This window comes from Mixophyes fleayi, chromosome 9, assembly GCF_038048845.1.
Source record: "Mixophyes fleayi isolate aMixFle1 chromosome 9, aMixFle1.hap1, whole genome shotgun sequence".
Taxonomy (NCBI): domain Eukaryota; kingdom Metazoa; phylum Chordata; class Amphibia; order Anura; family Limnodynastidae; genus Mixophyes; species Mixophyes fleayi.
Window position 1 is genome coordinate 28,675,798 of NC_134410.1, and position 22,774 is coordinate 28,698,571.

Genomic DNA, 22,774 nt, shown 5'->3' on the forward strand with positions numbered 1-22,774 from the left:
ATTGGTCTCCCAGCCTTCTGCGTCCAAAAAACATAAAAGTCTTATCCTACACACATTATAGCAGTGATGGGCAACCTGCCATACTTTGTGGCTCTTTAATCTCCAAAAGGACCACACATTACGTGTAATTCCAAGAATGAAAAAAAAAGGTTGGAAACAACATTGGAAGTCCCACTCCACTCACTCCAAAATGCCCCCACATGCCACTTACTTGCTCCAAAGTTGCACTTCATGCTACTCAGACCTCCCAGTTGCTTCACAATAGCCCACATGCCCTCAGATCCCTACTTGCCACAAAAAGGCCCTACATGCACTCAGGCCCTACATGCACTCAGACCCCCACACGCTCTCAAGACCCACATTTACTCAAAAACTCCCCCACATGCTACTCAGGTCTTCCCACATGTCACTCAGACCCTCGTATGTCCCTCAGATCTCCCCATATGCTACTCAAACCTCACCACATTCCCATTAGACCTTCCCCACATACCCATCAGACTTCCCCCACATAATTCTTACACCACACCAACAGGCCTCCTCACACCAGAGGAAGGAGGGAGAGCATGCAGTGAGCACACAGCACTTCCTCCTCCGCTGTGGTACGTGACCTCCCTGCATTGTGCAGAGGACGTTATGTGCGACTCCAAAGTCAGCTTCTCCTGTTCAGTCTTATTCTCTGCTTTTTAACAAAGCAGAGAATAAGTCAGATCAGGAGCAGCCAACTGGGGGCAGCTGGCTGGGAAACCTGTTGCCCACCACTGCATTATAGTATTATTAAACTCGAAGAAAACATTTTGATATAGTGTTGACAATGTTGAACTGTCTTCCCTTCCGATAACAAGTTTTCTTGTCCAGTGGTGGAAGTGGGTGGAAGTGCCATACCGCCACTACTGCTACTGCCTTCATTGTAAAACTTTCAAATTCCATTCAATAACAGCCATTAATTTTTTTTATACCACCACTTTGAAAAACTCCACTTTAACAACTGCTTTTAACATTATTTAATGTTGCTCACTGTAGCTGTGAACTCAAGGGTGTGACATTTTGGTGCAGATGGATCCGAAAAGAAGTAAAAATAGTAGTGTACCATTTAAAAGAAAATAAAAATGTGAAAAACGTAGTTCAAACTGAATTGTGCCCATCTCAATTTCTGTGATATCCGTATCTCGGATTAAACTCAAATAAATAGTGTTCTATATTTAAGTAAGAGATTAAAACAACTTCTTGCTGCTGTATTCCCACTCACCTATTGTAAAATGTAATAAAACACCATCCCATAATGATTTCTGTGGTTAAACCAATTGTCGAAGTGGGCTTGTATAAGGCAGTATGCCTAACTGGTGATCAATGTGCACAAACAAATTTGTCTTCAATGCAGAAGCCACAGTGGGTGAGCTATTTACATAGATTTCAAATCATTTCGGTCTCCAGAAAAATGGCTGTCATTTGTATAACTTAGTCAATAATAGAGACACACTGTAAGATATAAGCTAATTCACCTGAAACTGATGTTCTGACAAAACTTTATTTAGGAACTTCCCCTCCGCAGAATGAACCAACCATGAGTTCTACTATTTATTTCTTTTTATTGCTTAACACCATTCTCAAAATCTATCTCCGGACACAGGCAGGTAGTGATAGAGCCAGATTCTGCATACTGGATGTTATCCTCAGTCTCTCTTCTATGTGTGTGTTTCTGTCTGTGTGTCCAATGTGTATGTGACATGAGAGAGGTCGAGGACAAAATAGAGTTAGCACTTAAAGGGGGGTATTCAATTGTCCGCAGGTTCGAGCGCAGAAAAACTAATACCGTTAATACGGTAAGCTCCCTGAGCTGCGAGCTGAAATCCAGCAAGTAAATTACCGTATTAACATTTTTTCCGCGCACGATCACCGTAACATTGGTAATCGTGCGCGGACCGCGACAATTGAATCTGCCCCAAAGGGGCAGATTCAATTTATAACTAATCCACCCAAGGTGCCTCCAGAACGGCAGCAAGACACCCCGCGCAGATTTTTTTTTTTTTTACAGAAGTCATGAGGATAATATGATAACTAATAGGCTTAATGTTGGGGCAAGTACCAATAATTTAACTGACTATTCTTTTCATTGGATACTTTGACACATATTCACGTGAGGACGGAAGGGTGAGACCGTCCCCAACATTAATCCTATGAGGATCACAGACTCATTCAGCTTATTTATTGATGACCATTTATTTTTTAACACCTTGGACAATTTAATATTTTATACAGTGGAATGCTATATTGATTTTCTTATTCCAACACTGGACATGTTTTATATCCTGGCCACCAGTGGTACTTGTATTTAAACACTTGGCTATAACATATCAGTCATGTTTTATTTTTGTCTTATTGGAATGGTTTATGGATTTAAGTATATTTGTATACATTGTATGAGGCACTAAGATATGCAGTTGGTTTATTTATGGTATTTTTCTTGACAAAGTGTAGCTGCTACACAATTATTATATTTTTTTTATTGTATTTTAATTTAATATTTTATGTCGGTGGTATTGATTTATTATTAAACAGATTAGATAACTAAGGTTTTAATTATTAGATACCAGAATATAATAATATTTTATTGTATATATAGTTATTGGCAGGTTAGGTACATTTATATTTTTATATCACGTCCTATTGGGTAATTAAAATCATTGTAGCGTATTTAAGATCAAATTATACCATTAGTCAATGAGCGCATAACCCCAATTAGCTAAAAATAATTTAAGCCTACCAAATTCCTTAAAGCTACAGGGCTAGGCAGAACATAAATATATAACATAAATATAGAACATAAATATATTTTTAATATTATAGATTTTGGAGTTAAACAGACACAAACATAAAACCCTAAAATACAGCTACAGGTATGCAGGGAACACGCAGAGGAGCCACGGCTGCGGCTATGCAGGGAACACGCAGAGGAGCCACGGCTGCGGCTATGCAGGGAACACGCAGAGGAGTCACGGCTGCGGCTATGCAGGGAACACGCAGAGGAGCCACAGCTGCGGCTATGCAGGGAACACTCAGAGGAGCCACAGCTGCGGCTACGCAGGGAACAATCAGAGGAGCCACAGCTGCGGCTACGCAGGGAACACGCAGAGGAGCCACAGCTGCGGCTACGCAGAGAACACGCAGAGGAGTCACGGCTGCGGCTATGCAGGGAACACTCAGAGGAGCCACAGCTGCGGCTATGCAGGGAACACGCAGAGGAGTCACAGCTGCGGCTATGCAGGGAACACTCAGAGGAGCCACAGCTGCGGCTACGCAGGGAACAATCAGAGGAGCCACAGCTGCGGCTACGCAGGGAACACGCAGAGGAGCCACAGCTGCGGCTACGCAGGGAACACGCAGAGGAGTCACAGCTGCGGCTATGCAGGGAACACTCAGAGGAGCCACAGCTGCGGCTACGCAGGGAACAATCAGAGGAGCCACAGCTGCGGCTACGCAGGGAACACGCAGAGGAGCCACAGCTGCGGCTACGCAGGGAACACGCAGAGGAGTCACGGCTGCGGCTATGCAGGGAACACTCAGAGGAGCCACAGCTGCGGCTATGCAGGGAACACGCAGAGGAGTCACAGCTGCGGCTATGCAGGGAACACGCAGAGGAGCCACAGCTGCGGCTATGCAGGGAACACGCAGAGGAGTCACAGTTACAGCTGTGTACAAAACACACAAAGAAGGGGCACAATAACTGTGTAGGGGACACACACAGGAGAGATGCAGCTGCAACTGTACACACACACACATACACGAGGCACAGCTATAACCGTGGGCAGAACACGCGCACAGGAGGCACAGCTATAACCGTGGGCAGAACACGCGCACAGGAGGCACAGCTATAACCGTGGGCAGAACACGCTCACAGGAGGCACAGCTATAACCGTGGGCAGAACACGCTCACAGGAGGCACAGCTATAACCGTGGGCAGAACATGCGCACAGGAGGCACAGCTATAACCGTGGGCAGAACACGCGCACAGGAGGCACAGCTATAACCGTGGGCAGAACACGCACACAGGAGGCACAGCTATAACCGTGGGCAGAATACGCGCACAGGAGGCACAGCTATAACCGTGGGCAGAACACGCGCACAGGAGACACAGCTATAACCGTGGGCAGAACACGCGCACAGGAGGCACAGCTATAACCGTGGGCAGAACACGCGCACAGGAGGCACAGCTATATGAATAAATGGTGATGATAACTGTATAGAATACACACACAAGACACAGAAACAGCTAAGCACAATATATATATATATATATATATATATATATATATACATACATACATACATACATGAGAGGCACAGCTATAATTCTAACCATAGCTATGGCTATAGGTATACAAGGCGTATATTCAAAATATACCTAGAAGTTCTAGGTACGGGAGGGGGTTATTTAGCAGCATGTTAAGTCGGACTAAATAACACCCTCCGTCCGCCTGATATTCATTGACTCCAATATTCCATTCCTGTCTCTGATTGGCTCTCTCCTGTCACGCTGTTTCCTGCAATTGGCGTTTGGGAGTTGTAGTCACGCCCTCATTCACAGCCTACGTAACAACATCGTCAAAAACAACAAATCCCAGAATACCCCCAGGTAAACCCCGCCCCCTCCCGTATCCATCCCATGACCTCCCCTATCCTAAAACTTCACTTCCTCCAAATACAACGTGAGTACTGTAAGGTATTTGTGACCTGTCCTGTAATTGTTTATTACTGTATTCCCCTTATGTGGCCATATAGTGCTGTTATAAGCAACCCGTGAGTGAAAGACTGGAGGAACTACAAGTCCCATCATGCCTTGGCAGTTGTGGCTGGCAGGGTATGTGGGGTCGCAGTTGGAGTACCACCGTTTTCTTAAACTCCGGCTCTGACTTTATTGCGTGGTATTGTATTGATTGTAAGCAAGTTGTGCTTATATACATTTTAATTTCTATGGACTTTTTGCTTTCAATAACAGTTATACTTTGTAGCATAGAACACTTTAGAAATAAGTAATGTAACAAAAGGGTAAGGATCTATGTTTTAAGTACAGATGAATAATTGTAAAGCAGGAAATGGGTAATTGTAAGATACGGACTGGAACAGTGTGCTGGTTAGAGATGGGCGGGTCCGGTTCTCCGAGAACCGAACCCACCCGAACTTTGGGTATCCGAGTACCGAGCTGAGCAGCTCGGTACTCTCCCGCCAATTCCGAATCCAAATCGAGGCCGAACGTCATTGTGACGTCGTCGGATCTCGGGACTCGGTTCTCGCGATACTTCAACTTTATAAATACACGCCTCCACAGCAATCCATCGCCATTTGACAGAGGGAGAGAGCAGGGTGTAGTCATAGGCTAATTAGAGCAGGGACAGAGAAAGAATACAATATTGTTCTTGCAATTGCTCTAACCAAAATCGCTAGTGCAGAGAGGAGGATAGAGGTTTATTATTTTTTCTTCATATTTGGCACTCCCCAGCGCTTTTGGGTTGTCCCCCATAATTGTGCATTAATATTTCTGGCTGTCAAAAGTCATATCTGTCAGCAGTATCTACTCAATAATTTTAAGCACTCCTCAGTGTTTTTGGGGTGTCCTCTCTAATTGTGCATTAATATTTCTGGCTGTCAAAAGTCATATCTGTCAGCAGTATCTACTCAATAATTTGTAGCACTCCTCAGTGTTTTTGGGGTGTCCTCTCTAATTGTGCATTAATATTTCTGGCTGTCAAAAGTCATATCTGTCAGCAGTATCTACTCAATAATTTGTAGCACACCTCAGTGTTTTTGGGGTGTCCTCTCTAATTGTGCATTAATATTTCTGGCTGTCAAAAGTCATATCTGTCAGCAGTATCTACTCAATAATTTGTAGCACTCCTCAGTGTTTTTGGGGTGTCCTCTCTAATTGTGCATTAATATTTCTGGCTGTCAAAAGTCATATCTGTCAGCAGTATCTACTCAATAATTTGTAGCACACCTCAGTGTTTTTGGGGTGTCCTCCCTAATTGTGCATTAATATTTCTGGCTGTCAAAAGTCATATCTGTCAGCAGTATCTACTCAATAATTTTTAGCACTCCTCAGTGTTTTTGGGGTGTCCTCCCTAATTGTGCATTAATATTTCTGGCTGTCAAAAGTCATATCTGTCAGCAGTATCTACTCAATAATTTTAAGCACTCCTCAGTGTTTTTGGGGTGTCCTCTCTAATTGTGCATTAATATTTCTGGCTGTCAAAAGTCATATCTGTCAGCAGTATCTACTCAATAATTTTTAGCACTCCTCAGTGTTTTTGGGGTGTCCTCCCTAATTGTGCATTAATATTTCTGGCTGTCAAAAGTCATATCTGTCAGCAGTATCTACTCAATAATTTTAAGCACTCCTCAGTGTTTTTGGGGTGTCCTCCCTAATTGTGCATTAATATTTCTGGCTGTCAAAAGTCATATCTGTCAGCAGTATCTACTCAATAATTTTTAGCACTCCTCAGTGTTTTTGGGGTGTCCTCCCTAATTGTGCATTAATATTTCTGGCTGTCAAAAGTCATATCTGTCAGCAGTATCTACTAAATAATTTTTAGCACTCCCCAGTGCTTTGCGCTCAGAATGGATTCAAAGCAGTCCACATATGATCTAAATGAGCAACCAGGTTCTGTCACCAGTCCTGATGTTAGTGTTCCCAGTACGTCATCTGGCCAAGGCGATGTCAAACAACAGAGTGTTTTCAAATTAGTGCAAAAAACAAAAACCAAAAAAAAATTTACTGTATTGAAGCGAAAAAGAAGTGTAACTGAGCAAAAGTTAAGTGACGATAAAAAAAAAATTGCAAGCATGCCATTCTACACACGCAGTGGCAAAGAGAGAATGAGGCCTTCACCTTTGGCTATTAGTGGCAGATCCCAAAAAGTTACCCAGGCTACAATTGGTGCACAACTACTGTTACGCGTCAAAGCTGAGCTGCAAGATACCAGTGAGGCATTACAGGAGAATATTTGCTCTGATTCACAAATGACAACAATCCCTGTGGAGAGTCCATCCAACAGTGGGATGTCTAATCGTGAGCATTCTGCTGATGTGTGCCTTAATAGCCCGAGTGTAGCCGGTGATACCCAAATTGAGGATGCCACTTTGGAATTAGAAGAGGATGAGGGGGAGATTTGTGTAGGCGACGAGGGCGCTAATGATGATGTTGATGATTATGATGCAGACAGATACCAAATTGCCTTTCTCAATTTCTATTTATATTCTAGATTATATAACGGCTGAATAGTTTTCTATTTTACTCCTAGTGGAGAGAGGATCTGATGCAGACAGATACCAAACTGCCTTTGTCCATTTCAATTTATATTGTACAGTATATAACGGCTGAATTTATTAGTATTTTATACAAGTGGAGGGGGGCCTAGAGAGACAGAAACCAAACTGGCTTTCTCCATGTCAATTAATATTGTACAGTCTATAACGGCTGGATTTTTTGGTATTTTATACAAGTGGAGGGGGGCCTAGAGAGACAGAAACCAAACTGGCTTTCTCCATGTCAATTAATATTGTACAGTCTATAATGGCTGAATTTTTTGTTTTTTTAAAAAAGTGGAGGGGGGCCTATAGAGACAGAAAGCAAACTGTCTTTTTCCATTTCTTTACATATTTAACTATAAGTGTAGGGTGTAATATAGATCCAAAGACGATGGCTGCATTGCCAATATGCATAGATGGAGAGGAAGACAATCTGTTTTGTGTGTAGAATAAATGAAGGCATACCAACGAAGAATTAAACAGTTTTTTTGGATGATTTATTACCTCAACAATTAGATTACTTATCTCTAAAACAGTTGGAGCACTAAATTGGGTTATTTTAGGCACAAAAACATGTATTTTCCAACAAAATAGCAAAACAAAACCAAACAAAACCAAAACCAAAACCAAAACACGCAATGGCGGTTTTGCAAAACCAAAACCAAAACCAAAACACGACGGTAATCCAGATCCAAAACCGAATCCAAAACCAAAACACGGGGGTCAGTGACCATCTCTAGTGCTGGTAGCCCTCAATTTGCTGACTTGCAGGTTAGTGGAGAGGTCATGTTTACGATGTCTGCCAATAGGGAAAAGTAGTGGTCCTTTCTGACCTCCAGAAGTGTGTTTTATCTTTATTTAAAGTTCTGCAATAATTGCAGTTGTTTATTCCTTTGTATAATTTATATTTCCTACAGCTAATCATCCTGATGTCTGCACTCTTCTGCTTTTTACTCAAACCCAACAAAAGGTGCTCCTTCTTCTTAAATTAACCAGACCATAGTACAGAATAGCAATTCTGCCCTAGCTTGTATGAATTACTACCAATTTTTCCTTTATTATAACAATAATAATGTGAAATATCTGCGCTCGGTAGTAGATCGAAGCTGTCATTCACTGTCAAGGCACCAAATGCCATCAATATATAAATATAACAAGAACTACATTTTTTTTCCCCACTGTGCAAGACTTTGGTACTGTATATGTGTATAAAGTTTACAAATGGGTATATGCAAATGTTTTCAAACCTGTGTGGGTTGGAGATCTGAAAAAGTCCCACATGGGCTGTAAGCAAGTTGTGTGTGACCATGCTATTTTGTAGGTCTGTGGTGCATGTGCAGGACCATGTACCGACAGTACTTTTTATATCCATCTCAGGCATTTGACAGCTGAGCATTGATACTTGCATATAGATCATTGATCTTTGTGTAGAGACAGTCTGAGAGCGCACACAAGCACTTTGCAGAGGCTGATGATGGAGCTGTAACAGGGGGAAATAGAACATTTTTATTCCCCCTGCCCCTCAATTCTGTAAATCACCCGTGTGTACTGAACTTGTATAGCCCCATAGAAACCAATAACCACTATGCAAGTTCCCGACTTTCCTCCATTCACTTATTAAAATCCGGAATAAAGGTGAGACTGATGTGAAAACAGGCAGTGTACATACTGCAAAGTCAAGTCAAAATGTGTGTATGTTGTGGATTGGGGTTGGACGCAGGTCAAAAAAATTACAGGTTCGGGACTCCAGCCATTGTGTGAGCTAATGGTATTTGGGATATATTTAGCTCCATTGCATAGCAGATTTAATTTTTGTATACATGAAATATATTGTAAGTCTTTGAGCGATGCAGATGGGGGGAGCCTTATACTTTGCTAAATTTATGTGATGACTTTCCATATTGGACCATTGTAGTTTCAGCCTTTGTTTTATTAAACCTTTGAATATGGCGTATAGAAATGACAGTCATAAGGTCACAGGACATACAATTTTAAAATGTCACAATTTTTCTGAATTTTGACAACTGAATTTCTGCAAAGTGCTTCTCGTGTCAGCTTGTCACTATGTTAGCTTTAGAATGCTACATTGTCCTGGCTGGAAACTAGCTATATGTTACTTACACACATAGTTTGACATAAGCCTTCAGTGGTATTCTTCCCAGTGAAGATACCTGCTCTGAGGTTTGGCAGCAAACATCTGAATGTAAAAAGTCTAGCAGTGACAGAAAGTCACCACCTGTTATTAGTTGCAAACATTTCTCATATTTCCAACACAATTCCTCTGGTATCATTTTGAAACCGAGCTTCCCCTTCTCTTTTCTATCAATCTATTTTAAAGGTTAGTCCAGTTGGACCAGAATCTAAATGGGAAATTCATATTAATGTAAGAATCAATCTACACAAAATATAATTTGCCTGTCTAACTTTTCTCTCTTTACAGCATTCTCTCTTGTCTGATGTCTGTGATGCATAATGGACAAGTTCATCTGCTTTCCACATATCTAATCTATGTTATCATTCACAGTCTCCCGTGCCTCACTAATGATTACCACCATGAACAAAAAGCAAGTGACTGAAAAGATTTTGAATCATGCTCTAGGGATCATCTATTTGCTGACCGGAGAGGTGAGTGTCGGTGTTTGTTTTACGTGTGACATTTTCTCAGTTTTTTTTACACTGCAGTTCATCAAAGCAAGATGCAAAGACCAAGATGGATGACAGGGCTAAAAATAAATAGAGCATGAGTCAAACAGATTTAGAGAATGGGGCTGTAATGTGGAGAATACGTAACCGATAAGGGCAAAACCAGATTACAGTACAATCACTAAGGTCTTTAAATACATTATATACATTTTAAAAGCTTTTATTTGGCTTAGAATTTTATTTTATGCCTAAAAGCCTCTAAAATGTTTCTACAAATTATACCTGACTTTACCCATGTTGGTCCTGGCTTTTCCCTCCTCTTAAATTGTAGAGCAGCACTCCTCACAGTGTACTGACACTGTGAGGAGTGACTCGAGGATGTGTTTGCTCATCAGGTCTGTGTGTGTGACATTATCACAAAGCAGCCGTGATTTACTTTATTTTAGGGTATCTGGAACTGTCTGGATAATTTTGAAAGATCTGGAGCACCTATTTAGGAGTGAGGCTTTTAATCTGCTTCTTCATTATCCAATGTATTACATTCATCTGTAACCTACATACCAAGTACATACATTCTGAGAATAAAGTCTTGCAAGATTTCCTGTTGTACTTTTCTGTATTTGGACAAATCCATTTTGGAATAGAAAGTGACTGTTTTTGCAGTTTATTCTACTTCTTTTCTACGCAGACTATATGTTTATGATTTTTCTTTTGATTAAATAAAATGACAGGTTAGTAATGATTTTTACTGGTGAGGCCACAAATTAAATTGATTGGTAGGTGCTGAGAAGAATATTGTTCCTGTCATTGAGGAATTGCGTGGCATTTATTAAAACTGGTCCACATCAAGAGCATGCTGTAACACTTAGCAGCCAATCAGATGTTTTGATCTTTTTTTTTTTTTTTCTACCTAAAGTAAACTAGAAAATGAGTTAGAATATTTGTGTGTATATATTATATATATATATATATATATATATATATATATAGTACATTCTCTGTCCGGTGCATATACATCTGATGTGTGTTCTCAACCTATAGGAATATGTCGTTGTGAAGAAGAATTCCCCTCACAATACAACACACCCACTGACTGGAGAGGTGAGCATTGATGGGTATTGTCATTGTGATGCGTTATGTAATGCAGAACAGAAATACATTAATGAAGCCTTGTACTTCCGTGTATCTATATACCTCCAGAAAGTGTTTCTAGGTGGCATTGTCCTGACTGTTTGCAATGTATATTTAAAGAGGCCAGTCCTTGTATTGAAGTATTTTTTTGTCATGATGTTAGGCTGTACTTCCCCAAATAATGGCCTTAAAATAAACAGCTATATATTTCTGTATGTTAGTAAAGGAGTCATAATCAGCTATTTATATAGCGTCACTAATTCTGCAGCGGTGTACAGAGAACTCGCTCACATCAGTCCCTGTCCCATTGGAACTTACAGTTTAAATTCCCTAACACACACACACACACACACACACACACACACACGTCAATTTGATAGCAGCCAATTAACCTACTAGTATGTTTTTGGGGTGTGGAAGAAAAGCAGAGCACCCGGAGGAAACCCACCCAAATACGGGGAGAACATCCAAACTCCACACAGATAACAACCTGGTTGGGAATTGAACGCGTGACCCCAGTGCTGTGAGGCAGAAGTGCTAACCACTAAGTTGCCCAGATGTTCGGGGGGATAAAAAAAACTATATTAAATTTATTTAGGTAGAATAAATAATTAAAGGCTAATTTTGTTTTTTTTTGTAGGTACCAATAAAATGTGGTGACATCTCCATCTATTTTTCCATGGAGGAGTGGGATTATATAGAAGAACACAAGGACCTTTATAAAGACGTGATGGTTAAAAATCACCAGACCCTCAGCGCAATAAGAACCCAGGCAAAACTGAGCTCAGGTGATCCATATTTAATAATCCGTTATTCAGTATCCCACGCTGATGAGGTTGAGGAATAATGAATAAAACTTTTTTCATTTGAAAATGCTTCAATGTATTGGGCTGCTGATGGTGTTGTTCAGAACTTCAAAAATGTGTTGCTTAATTGTCCCTAGTACAGGGGGATGTATGTGTTAGACATTACCAGGAGCTGTTTGGGAGGGAATTAGGGGTTTATGAAACAGATAATGTAAAGCAAAATAACTCTGCAATCATAATTGGTAAGAACTTTATAGAATCTAAGGAGAGACTGCAACATATATATTCTTATGCATTTTCTACAGTTCCCCATTAGACAACTACAAAGGGGAAACACAATATGGGTAAATGTATCTTTAAGAATGCAATCAAATTAATTTGATAATTCTCAGCTATCACTGGCCTAGAGAGCTACCAAGACATCATTGCAATCACAACCATATCCTGTATTATTATGAAGTTATTTATACCTTCTGTTGAGCAGACTTCTGTACTATTGCCAAATGAAAACGCTGGTCAACATTTGACATATGACTCAAAACATTAAGTGTAAACATTTCTCAATAATCTCTCATAACTTCTACTTCTTTCATTATGATTGTCACCCCATATAATCTCTTATTGTACAGCTCTATGGGTTACACAGGCACCATATAAATACAAGAACATTCTAAATGTGTCTATTAAGATGTTTGAAGCTATTTCCTAGTGTGTTTATGTTCTACAATGTTACCCTTTTTCTGATTGTCAAAGTAATTATTGTTTCTATTCTTTGCTGAAATGTGCAGACTTGCAGGAGGAAGATGTAGACTGCTTGTCAATAAAGGACGGGGAGGAGGATGCAGACAGTAAAGAGGATATTGAGCCTATAGCACTTTCTCCAGACATTTCTATTGGTGAGTGGGTAATGGTTTACTGCAGGTTTCCTGACCTGTTAGTAATAATGAAACTCGGGCCTGGACTACACTGCTCATAAATCACTCTTGACACAGCATACTGTCCCTAGCTTCTGTCTCTTTCTACTTTATCTGCCTGTCCCCCTACAGAACTGACTGCAGTAACTGCCGATGTTGCACTGTGCTCCGATCGTTACAGACCTATATAGGTTCAGCATGATGGTAACATTAAGTCGCAAGCAGTCAATCACACGGCATAATCACCAGTGTAGCCCATGTATCTGTAAATCTTATACAATATTTGCAAACCTGCCCTGTGGGAGGTGGCTAATTTAGGGGGAGATTCAATTCAGCGTGAAGTGTCTGTGGACCATTCGTGGAGACACCTCACGCCGATGTTCTGGCTGGGATCTCTGCTCATTTTTCCTCGCACCTCTAGGGAACGTGAGAAATTTTTTTTTTCTCACGTTCCCTAGAGGTGCAAAGAAAAATGAGCAGAGATTCTTACCATAACTGCCGGCAATGTGCGCAGTGCGATATATACACACCACATCACCGGCAATTGAATCTCCCCCTTAGAGCATTCAATCGTCAAAAATATGGAATATGTCTGTCATTTTTGTTAAACAGTCTCCTAATTACAAGGTGTGTAGTGTAAGGTGCAATTAACTGCATATCAATGGCCTTAAGACACTTATTGTGACCCTGGTTCAAAACCTAGGAGTAAATTTATCAAGCTGCAGGTTTGAAAGTGGAGATTTGCCTATAGCAACCAATCAGATTGTAGCTGTCATTTTGTAGAATGTACTAAATAAATGATAACTAGAATCTGATTGGTTGCTATAGGCAACATCTGCACTTTTTCAAATCTGCATCTTCATAATTTTACCCCCTAGAGTCCGCTCTGTGAACTTGTAATAGTCACTTTGTCTCCCTGTTTGTGTAACGCCAAGAAATATATTCTAAGCTGGTCAGCTGTGTGAGTGTAAAAATTGTATGTCCTACATTAACATTAGCATACATATTTTAAATAAGGTATATTGTAATAATATCTTTGGAATAATGCACTGCCCGCTGTAAAACATAGGTATATTAGAAGCCGCAGGGGAGTTCGGGGCCATATGGAAGTTGGGAACGTCAAAGGGATTTCTAATATCCTTTTTGGTTTGCAGTAGAGGGTTTTATTCCTTATAATACACTAGTTTCACTTTAAAATTGAACAAGGTGATCCTTATATCCAGGTGTGTTTTCCCTTCACTGACAGTTTTGCATCCCATTATGTAACATTTTCACAATTAATCATGTGACATCAGTGATGACCTTAGTACTCAACAACTTTAAGACTACATTTTTATAAGGTATTTTACATATATTCATGTAATTTGTGTAATTTTTTTTATTTTATTCTTCAAATGCATCTACTGTGATGTTGAGTGTAAGAAGAGTGTTTGTGCTTGGTATAAATATTACAATCTTACACGCACGCTTTGGATCATTGTCGTCTAGGAATATACATTTTTGGACCCCAGTTAAAGGTCTCTTGCAGACTACAGCAAGGTTTTTGTTTATTTACCACTGTTTCTCTATCTTGCTCAATCCATTTTGCCTCCTGTATTGACAAGTTTACCACTTCTTGAAGCAGAGAGGCATACCCATAGTATGATGCTACCAGCACCATGGTTCACAGTAAGGATAGTGGTCTTGAGATGATGCTCTATGGTTTGCACAAGCATGGCACATAGCATTAAGGCCAAAAAGTTCAGTCTTGGTCTCATCGTACCATAGAATCTTCTTACATTTGGTGTGGGTCTTCCGTTCTGGTAAGCTCTAGGTGATCGTTCAAGTGAGTTTTCTTCAACAATCGTTTTCTCTTTGCCACCCTACCATGAAGAGCAGGTTTTTATAAGGTCCTTGGCTTTATGTGACAGTTTCTCCCATCTCATCCATATAAACTTTTAACTCTGTCAAAGTTGCCATAGACCTCTTACGGCAGTATAAATAAGCAAAAACCTTGCTGTAGTCTGCAAGAGACCTTTAACTGGGGTCCAAAAATATATATTCCTAGACAACAATGATCCAAAGCGTGCGTGTAAGATTGTAATATTTATACCAAGCACAAACACTCTTCTTACACTCAACATCACAGTAGATGCATTTGAAGAAAAAAATAATAAAAAAAATTACATGAATATATGTAAAATACCCTATAAAAATGTAGTCTTAAAGTTGTTGAGTACTAAGGTAATCACTGATGTCACATGAACAAGTGACACTCTAGGTGTTGTAAAACTACAAGTCCCAGCATGCTTTATGCCAATATATAGCAGCTTATTACTGAAAGGGTATGCTGGGACTTAGTTTCACAACTAAGACATAGTTTCACAACACCTGGAGTGTCATAGGTTAGCCAACACTGTCTTAGGGCCTCCCTAACATTTGTCCCTCTCGCAACGATGCTCAGTTTCTGAGGATGGCCTAATCTAGATAAATTCACTGTTATGCTATATTTTTTTTTCTCTTTTTTTTTTTTTTTTTTTATGATGGATTTGGCAGCGCTCTAGTAATTATATATATATATATATATATATATATATATATATATATATATATATATATTTTTTTTTCCATTTTGTGCATTTCAATAATCTTTCTGGGGTTTGCTTTGAATATTATTTGATCGTCATGATGAAGCTCCCATTTGGAAAGGCAATAGACAATTGTGTAAACTCTCACTGACGGGTGTATTTATTTTTAAATCAATTGCAACTCTTTAATTTTACACATGTAGTACAATCAATAAGTTATGTGTCCTCTGATGACAGATTAGACAGTGGAAGAGGGAAGTTTGAAATGTAAATAGAGAGCAGAATAGAGAACAGTAAACACACGATCAACTGTGTGATTGGCTTGATGAGTTGGATTTGTTGTGCATTGTGTCAGACAAAAGCAGGAATTCAGTGCAAAGAATTCTCCCATATTACCTGTACTATATCAGTGGAAAGGAACAGAAGGAGCCTGGCAGAACACTGCTCCACCAATTGGAAGGTAGAGCCAGGAGGTTGGTATATTTCTGCAACCCGCAGAGGAGTGTCACGAGCCGCGGCGGTACTTACAGCCACCGCGACTCTCTTCCTGGTCTCTCATGCGTCCCGGCTGTCACATTGACGACCGGGACGTCACTTCCGGGCAGGACCCGACCGTTGCCAAGGCAATGAGAAGAAGCCGGGTGCGTGTGCAAAGCCCCCCCTTGCTAGCCTGTGGGCTAAATAGCAATTATAACTAGTAGCTGCTGGGCGGTGATTGTGTCAGAGCTAGGCTCTGATTGGCCACATGAAGTATTTAAGGCAGGGAGGGCTTAGCCTCCCTGCCGGTTATAGCGTCTGTGTAGTGCACTTGTGCTGACCTGCTCTCTGTCTCTGTTGGATTGCTGTTGTGACCATTTGCCTGCTTACTGGATTTTGCCTTTTTGCCTGTATCCCTGATCTTTTGGCCTGTACCTCAGATTCTGCTGACCTGCTTGTGACCCTGACCCTTTGGCGTGTATGTTTCTGACTATTCTTTTCTGCAAGTGACCCCTGACCTCGGCTAGTTCTCTGGATTCACTGTCTGCCATTACTCCTCATTCCTGGGTTCTCCGCAGCCGGTACCCATCTCACGACCCTCCGTTTGTCTGCAGCCAAGTCTGTCCCCACCACTAGGGGCAACAGTGAACACCAGACTTTCGGCGCAGACTCCGGGTTTTGTGGTATTGGCTGCTGGAGTTCCTAACAAGGAGAATGAATTTCAGACAAAAAAGATGAGAAGGAAGGGACAGTGCTTGGCCTCTAAGATGGCAATCTTTCTATTCTTTTTACCCTATTATTTAAGAGTGCAGGATACATCAGATTTTCCATCTTAAAACGTGTTTGTTAGATTCTAAACATGTATAGAATATATACTTTATTTGGCATTGTCCATACATAAATACTATGAAATGTTGTGACCTACGTTTCCAGTGTATTACATTTTAAGCAGAGCACGTTCTTGTGATAACAGTGCTTTCAAATGAATGCTCATAAATTTGAATTTTATTGTATAGGTGAGGTCAATGACAACATACTGACTGTTGACCTAGTGGAGGAGACTGATGAAGAAAGTAATTTGAAGGAGGAGATCGAAGATGTCACAGGTGAGGACCTATCATGGGAACATTGCACGGTGGAGCTACTCGTGTCGGTCAAATCCTCTTAGCAATTCTCTTTGTCGTGGTGTGTGTAGATATAAATTCAGTGGTCAAATTGTGCTACAGTAAATTTGACATGTTTATGCTTTATATTCTGCAACAGATAACATACGTCGCAATATTTTAAAGTAGTAAATCAAAATAAGCCACAATCCGATCCACCAAGTTACACCCCCAGTTAGCAGTGGCCACACCACAAAGTGTACACTATTACCTCTCTTCACCTTGAACAGATGGGAGTTATGAAGGACAGTTAGGGGGCATGATTCAAGCAAAAACTCATAAAAAGTCTCGGAAAAACAGTTTCGCTATGGGTATTGGCAGCATTGTAAAGTTAGACCTTGGTTCGCCTCCACTCCTGGTACTGCTGTGGACCATAGGTGGTAGTCTACATATAGACCCTGTAAAAATGTGGCAGTCCCAGGATTGATTCCTATTAGCTGCATTGAAGACTCATTGGCTTCCTTTGTTAACCAGTACAAGTTCCAACCAGTACGGTTTTTGTTGAGTAGATAGAGCACAGGACAAAGATGAAAGAAGTATGTGAATACTGCTTCACCCACTACTAAACAAAAGTAGCAATACTCTACAATTTATAGAGAAGATGGACTATGGCGCACTATATAATAACATTTTATCTGCAGTTTAGTTCGTGTTTCCACCAGAAGGTGATAGCACTTGTTATCATAGAGCTCTTTATGTTGATCACATCCTCCATAGTCACTGAAACACTGGAAACAACAAAAATAAACATTCTGTGTGTTTGAGCCCTTCATATGGACACATCCAAAAACACACAAACCAATTTAACTGCATATTCTCCAATTCAACTGCATATTCTCCAAATTAATATAATCCTCTCCCACCCCTAAAGGTAAACTCAGTCAATATTGGTTATTAAAAACATTTATATGTAGCTAAAAACTTAGACTTGACGTCCCATACTTGGTGGTGGAATGCCATTCTGCATCAGAAATCAACATTGCTTACTCATTAACAGGATGAGAAGATCTAATGACATAACTCACCCTCCTTCCTCTGCTCTCTTAGCTGTGTGCTGGGCATCGCCTGGTGACATGGGTTATGTCTCAATCATACAGTTAGTCTGTTCTGCTGCCTTCCGCTCGCTTTCCCCTCCTCCCCGCATACATGGCAGTACAGTACCCAGTACATATATGGGGTATGTGGGATTTGTTGGCCACTTAACGCATTTGAAAATTCGTTGATGGGAGGGATCTGCATGACCTGGGGGACCCTGCACAAATGCCCACCCTGGCTCCAGCAGCAGTGGCTGGAATAGATAACCCTTCACTTTTACAGTATGCAGGAAGGCTACTGATGAAATGAGGCTAGTGTGGCAAAATGCCACAATTTCTATTGCCACTAAAAACTCACTAATTGCATTGTTTGTGGCTTCACTCAATTTCAATGTTGCTTGCAGTTTTCTCTAGCTCAAGTGCTCTGTACAGTATAATTAGGGACTCTGATTTTAGCTTCTACAGTAAGTGATCGGTTGACCCCCTTTCCTCCTCCATCACACATTGTGCCCTCTTCCCCTGACACTTTCTCCTATGGTACCTTGTCCCCACCACTGGGTCCCTTCCTGTGGTAAATTAAAGGGGTCTAATCTGCCAGTCAGGCGATCTTAAATCCCCTTCACTGCTGGGAAAATAAATGATGTTCCTGCCAATGAAAGGGATTGTAAGTGACAGTGAGCCAGGTGAATGGGATGGGGGCTAACAGTACCTTGATAACAAGAAGGTTTGGAGAACGACACAAAATACTTCATGATGTACAACAGTTATATCCGGTTCGTTGTCCTCATTACATGTACATTGTGCAAATTTACCCTCATTGTTATCACACTTGTTTGATTACTTGTTTCACACCTGGCACTCATTGCCGTTATTAGTCAGTACAAGTGCGCAGAATAAAGATGCCTTTGTCTAGGGTTAGATTATGATTTGTATTCAATCTTCATCTCCTGCCTATTCAATATATCCCCAGTTGATTAGGTAATCAGATAGCCAGAACGTTCACCGCATCAAAAAATATTTAACAAGACAAGTGTGCTGATCTTGAGGGAGGCTGTGTCCTGTCCATCTGTTTGTTAGTAAGGGCATGGTTATATGTGACAGGGCATTGTCCTTATGTGAGAGGACAATATTTAGATAGTGGAAGGAGCAGGGTCCTCATTAGCACAAAGTAGTGATATGTGGCTCCTATCACACTGATGCGGGCAGATTGTAGTGTCAAATGCACCTATGTGTGAACAAAGTTCATAATCCAACTTTTCTTTGTTTTGTCAAAGCCGATCTTAGCAAAAAGTAACTATTAACATTCGGCTTCTTTTAGCAATCCTTCAACTTTGCCCCTTGCAGTCTTGCACAAAGTGGTGTGTTACTAGAACATGTTTCTTTTATCATTTATATTTTAAAATCAATAGTGGTGGAATGTAGCTTTGATGTGCTTTACCAAATCCAATACAACTAACATTACATGGAATGATAAAAGTGGACGAAAAGAGGAATACATACACACTAGCTGTTACAACAACTAGTGCGGTATAAACTCATAGAACTGGTAGAAGAGGTCTTCACCTATAGCAGCCGCCTTTCCCGTATAGACTGGTTATGCTCACAGGTACTCAAACTCAGAGTAGTATAAGTTTATACTCGCATGACTGCGCACAGGTACAGGAGGTAACACACGGAACAGAGGCAGGCCAGAGATCTGCAGACTGGACGGAGCACCGGAGGAGATGTCAGGTACCAGCAGGGTCAGGGTCACAGGCAATGGTTCAGAATCCGGGTATAGGTCATACACAGGTAATCAATCCAAAGGTTCAACACCAAACAATAGCTCAAGAGCAGTACTGGAAACAGAACGCTATAGCTTTAATTACAGGTATCTACCAATCAGGGCTTGCCCTAGAAAGCACCCCCAGGTAGCCACTAATTAATCCCCAGGCTACTGAAAGGTCAGAGGGCTCTGATGCGCGCACCCGGCTGTTCCATATTGCCGGGGCGCAATTAGTTTGGGCGTCTGGCCGTTGCCCTGGCAACGGTCGGCCCGAATAGCGGAAGTGATGTCCCGGTCATCATGGAGACGGCGGTGCCCGCAGCCACCGTGGCTCCTAACACTAGCCTTTACATTTGGTTGGTGGAGATGGTCATAGATGAAGGGGCTTCAGGAATAGCTCAATGATATAGGGACAACACGTGTCTTCTATTCACGATCATGAATAGTGTCTCTAATGTAGACCTATCATAGTCCCTCTCTTCCTGCACCATGCAGCCTTACTTAGGGTTGATTAAACAAGAATGATTTTAAGGGTTGTCTGTGCCAATGCTAGTACAAACTATGAACTGCTGGCACTGAAACTGATTCCAAAAACGTAAACTTAGCCCAAACTATCATTAAATATTTGAGGTGTTTCCAAAAATTCAAATACTGACAAATTATTTTTGTTGATTGTACGTTGATTATGGAGCAGTAGGTTCTGCTACAATATGTAGCCCAGGTTGCAGAGAATACTAGTAGCAGTTGCTGGTTAATTATAACAAAAAATGATAAATGAGATGATTTGCCAATAAAACCTACTTGTGGGTAAAAATCTTTAAACAATTGACTATGCTTGGCGTTCAGTCACACACGTACATTGGAATAAGCAATTTAATGAGTTTTGTACTATTATTCTCTAATGAGGCTTTTTTTTCTTTCTCTTAGACGATTCTGTGGTGATGAGAATATTAGAGCAGTCCCACCAAGCAGTCATCCCAGAAGAAGAAACATTGCAAAACGCCTATGTGTCTCAGGATTTCCAGGAGGAGGAGGACTTTGAAAATACCTTCCCTAATGATTCCTATGATGTTACAGATCTCATTTCTAACTCTGTATGTAGTCAGCATAAACCATTCTCTCTGGACGAGAGGTTCGTCCCTGAGAGCAATGCATCGTGGGAAAATATGCAAGTTGTGAAAAGAAAAAGCCGAAAACAAGACCTGCATTCCAAAAAGGATTATATAGATTTGGAAACAATACATGAAGATGATCAACTTGATGAATTTGAGAACAACTTTACTTATAAATCCTGTCTTACTTTACACCAGGAATCGTCCACTCCTTATATATGTAGAGAATGTGGGAGATGTTTTATCTCCGAACCATCCCTCGCTGAGCATATGAAGAAACATTCAGTGGAGAAGCCTCATAGATGCAACGAATGTGGGAGAGAGTTTGAATACAGATCTCGTCTCATTGTGCACCAGAGAACACATAACGGGGACAAACCCCATAAATGTAATGAATGTGGGAAGGACTTTAATTACAGGTCTCGTCTTCTTGTGCATCAGAGAAAACACACAGGGGTGAAGCCCCATAAGTGTAATCAGTGTGGAAAACAATTTGACTATAAATCTCATCTACTTAGACATCAGAGAACACACACATGAAGCAGAAGTGTTTCCTTACCCACCTGAAGAGTTACTGAGGGGGGGAGGATCTCCTCTTGTTCACATGTGACAAACGGCTCTCTGTTGGAATATGACAAATATAAGGAGCTCAGTATGTGCTATTGCCATGCGTACCACAGCAATTAATACCTTCTGGTGCTGTTTATGTATTTTGAATGGGATTTGAGAAGAATAGATATAGACATTTTGACAGTGGATGAAGGCCTGTAACCTTTGGTCATTCTTGTGAAAGGTCCTGCAGTGGTAACTATAACGACTGTGCCGATCGTTTCAAAATCCAACAGAACTGCAAGAACGTAACTATAAAGTGGTCGTACAGATTTCCATCTTCTACCGCTGCCGATTCTTAATGTACTCGCAGGACGGTCTTGAGAATTTGCAGTAAAAAGCAGCAATAATCAAATAACTGAGAACTCACCTATTTTAGTAAATATGCAACAAAGCTAGTATTCCATAGACAGGAAGTAGCTGGTGTACGACAGAGGGAGCCAAATATATTGGACTCAATTCTGTCTGTTCAACTTAGAAGCCAAAGGAACAATCTTCGGAGCCAGGGATCATGCACACCTGCACACCTGTTGAGAGTTATAGGGGTTTCCCTCAAATGTTTGGTGCGTCTACATCGATCCAGGGTTTTGTCCAACCCTGACCTGTATGGTTTAATTAGACTTGTAAAGTGGAAGTAATTACATTTTTTTAAGTATTTTAAGTTTGGGTGAGCAAAGAAAATTCTGCAGACACATGCGGGTGATGTGTATCCAGGTAAAGACATGGAACAAGTTGAGATTTCCAAGGATCAGTAAATTTACTGACAACAAGAAAGAAGATAAAATTATCACCATTAAGAAAACATGTGTTAAGAAAAGAATATATCTTCCTGTTACTACAATAATACACACAGAAGGATATAGCTGCGAACCACTTATTTGACATTCCTAAGTACCCCTGTGTTGTAAATGCTGTTTTTACTTTTACTTTGTTTTAATATAATATAAGTTTTTCAGTAAAAATGCTGAATATCAGTAAATGATTATAAAACTGTTATTTGGGACGAATTGTCACAGGAATATGGTGGCATTCATTAAGCATTGGTGTGTTGGTTTCATGGTTAACAGATCTGTTCTGATATTCTGATAAGACTGTTCACACACATCGACAGCATATTAATTAGAGAAAAACATGTCAGGATGGCCGAGCGGTCTAAGGCGCCAGACTCAAGAGTAATGTCTTCCTCTAAATGGGTTTTCTGGTCTCCGTATGGAGGCGTGGGTTGAAATCCCACTTCTGACAATTTTGTTTTTT

The 22,774-nt window shown here is 40.7% G+C and overlaps 1 protein-coding gene across 2 annotated transcripts; it reads left to right on the forward strand.

Annotated features, from left to right (window-relative positions):
• Nucleotides 1–4,636: 4,636 nt before the first annotated feature.
• LOC142102352 (uncharacterized) lies at nucleotides 4,637–22,545 on the forward strand. 2 transcript variants are annotated; one of them, XM_075187170.1, is made up of 7 exons: nucleotides 4,637–4,703; nucleotides 9,824–9,924; nucleotides 10,984–11,043; nucleotides 11,714–11,861; nucleotides 12,668–12,775; nucleotides 16,854–16,943; nucleotides 20,727–22,544. In XM_075187170.1, the coding sequence occupies exons 1-7, from the start codon at nucleotides 4,661–4,663 to the stop codon at nucleotides 21,449–21,451; spliced, it is 1,275 nt and encodes a 424-aa protein (XP_075043271.1). In that variant the 5' UTR covers nucleotides 4,637–4,660; the 3' UTR covers nucleotides 21,452–22,544. The 2 variants fall into 2 exon arrangements, with proteins under 2 accessions (XP_075043271.1, XP_075043270.1); XM_075187169.1 differs by lacking the exon at nucleotides 4,637–4,703 and adding an exon at nucleotides 4,743–4,933 and having other exon boundaries at nucleotides 20,727–22,545.
• Nucleotides 22,546–22,774: the final 229 nt, after the last annotated feature.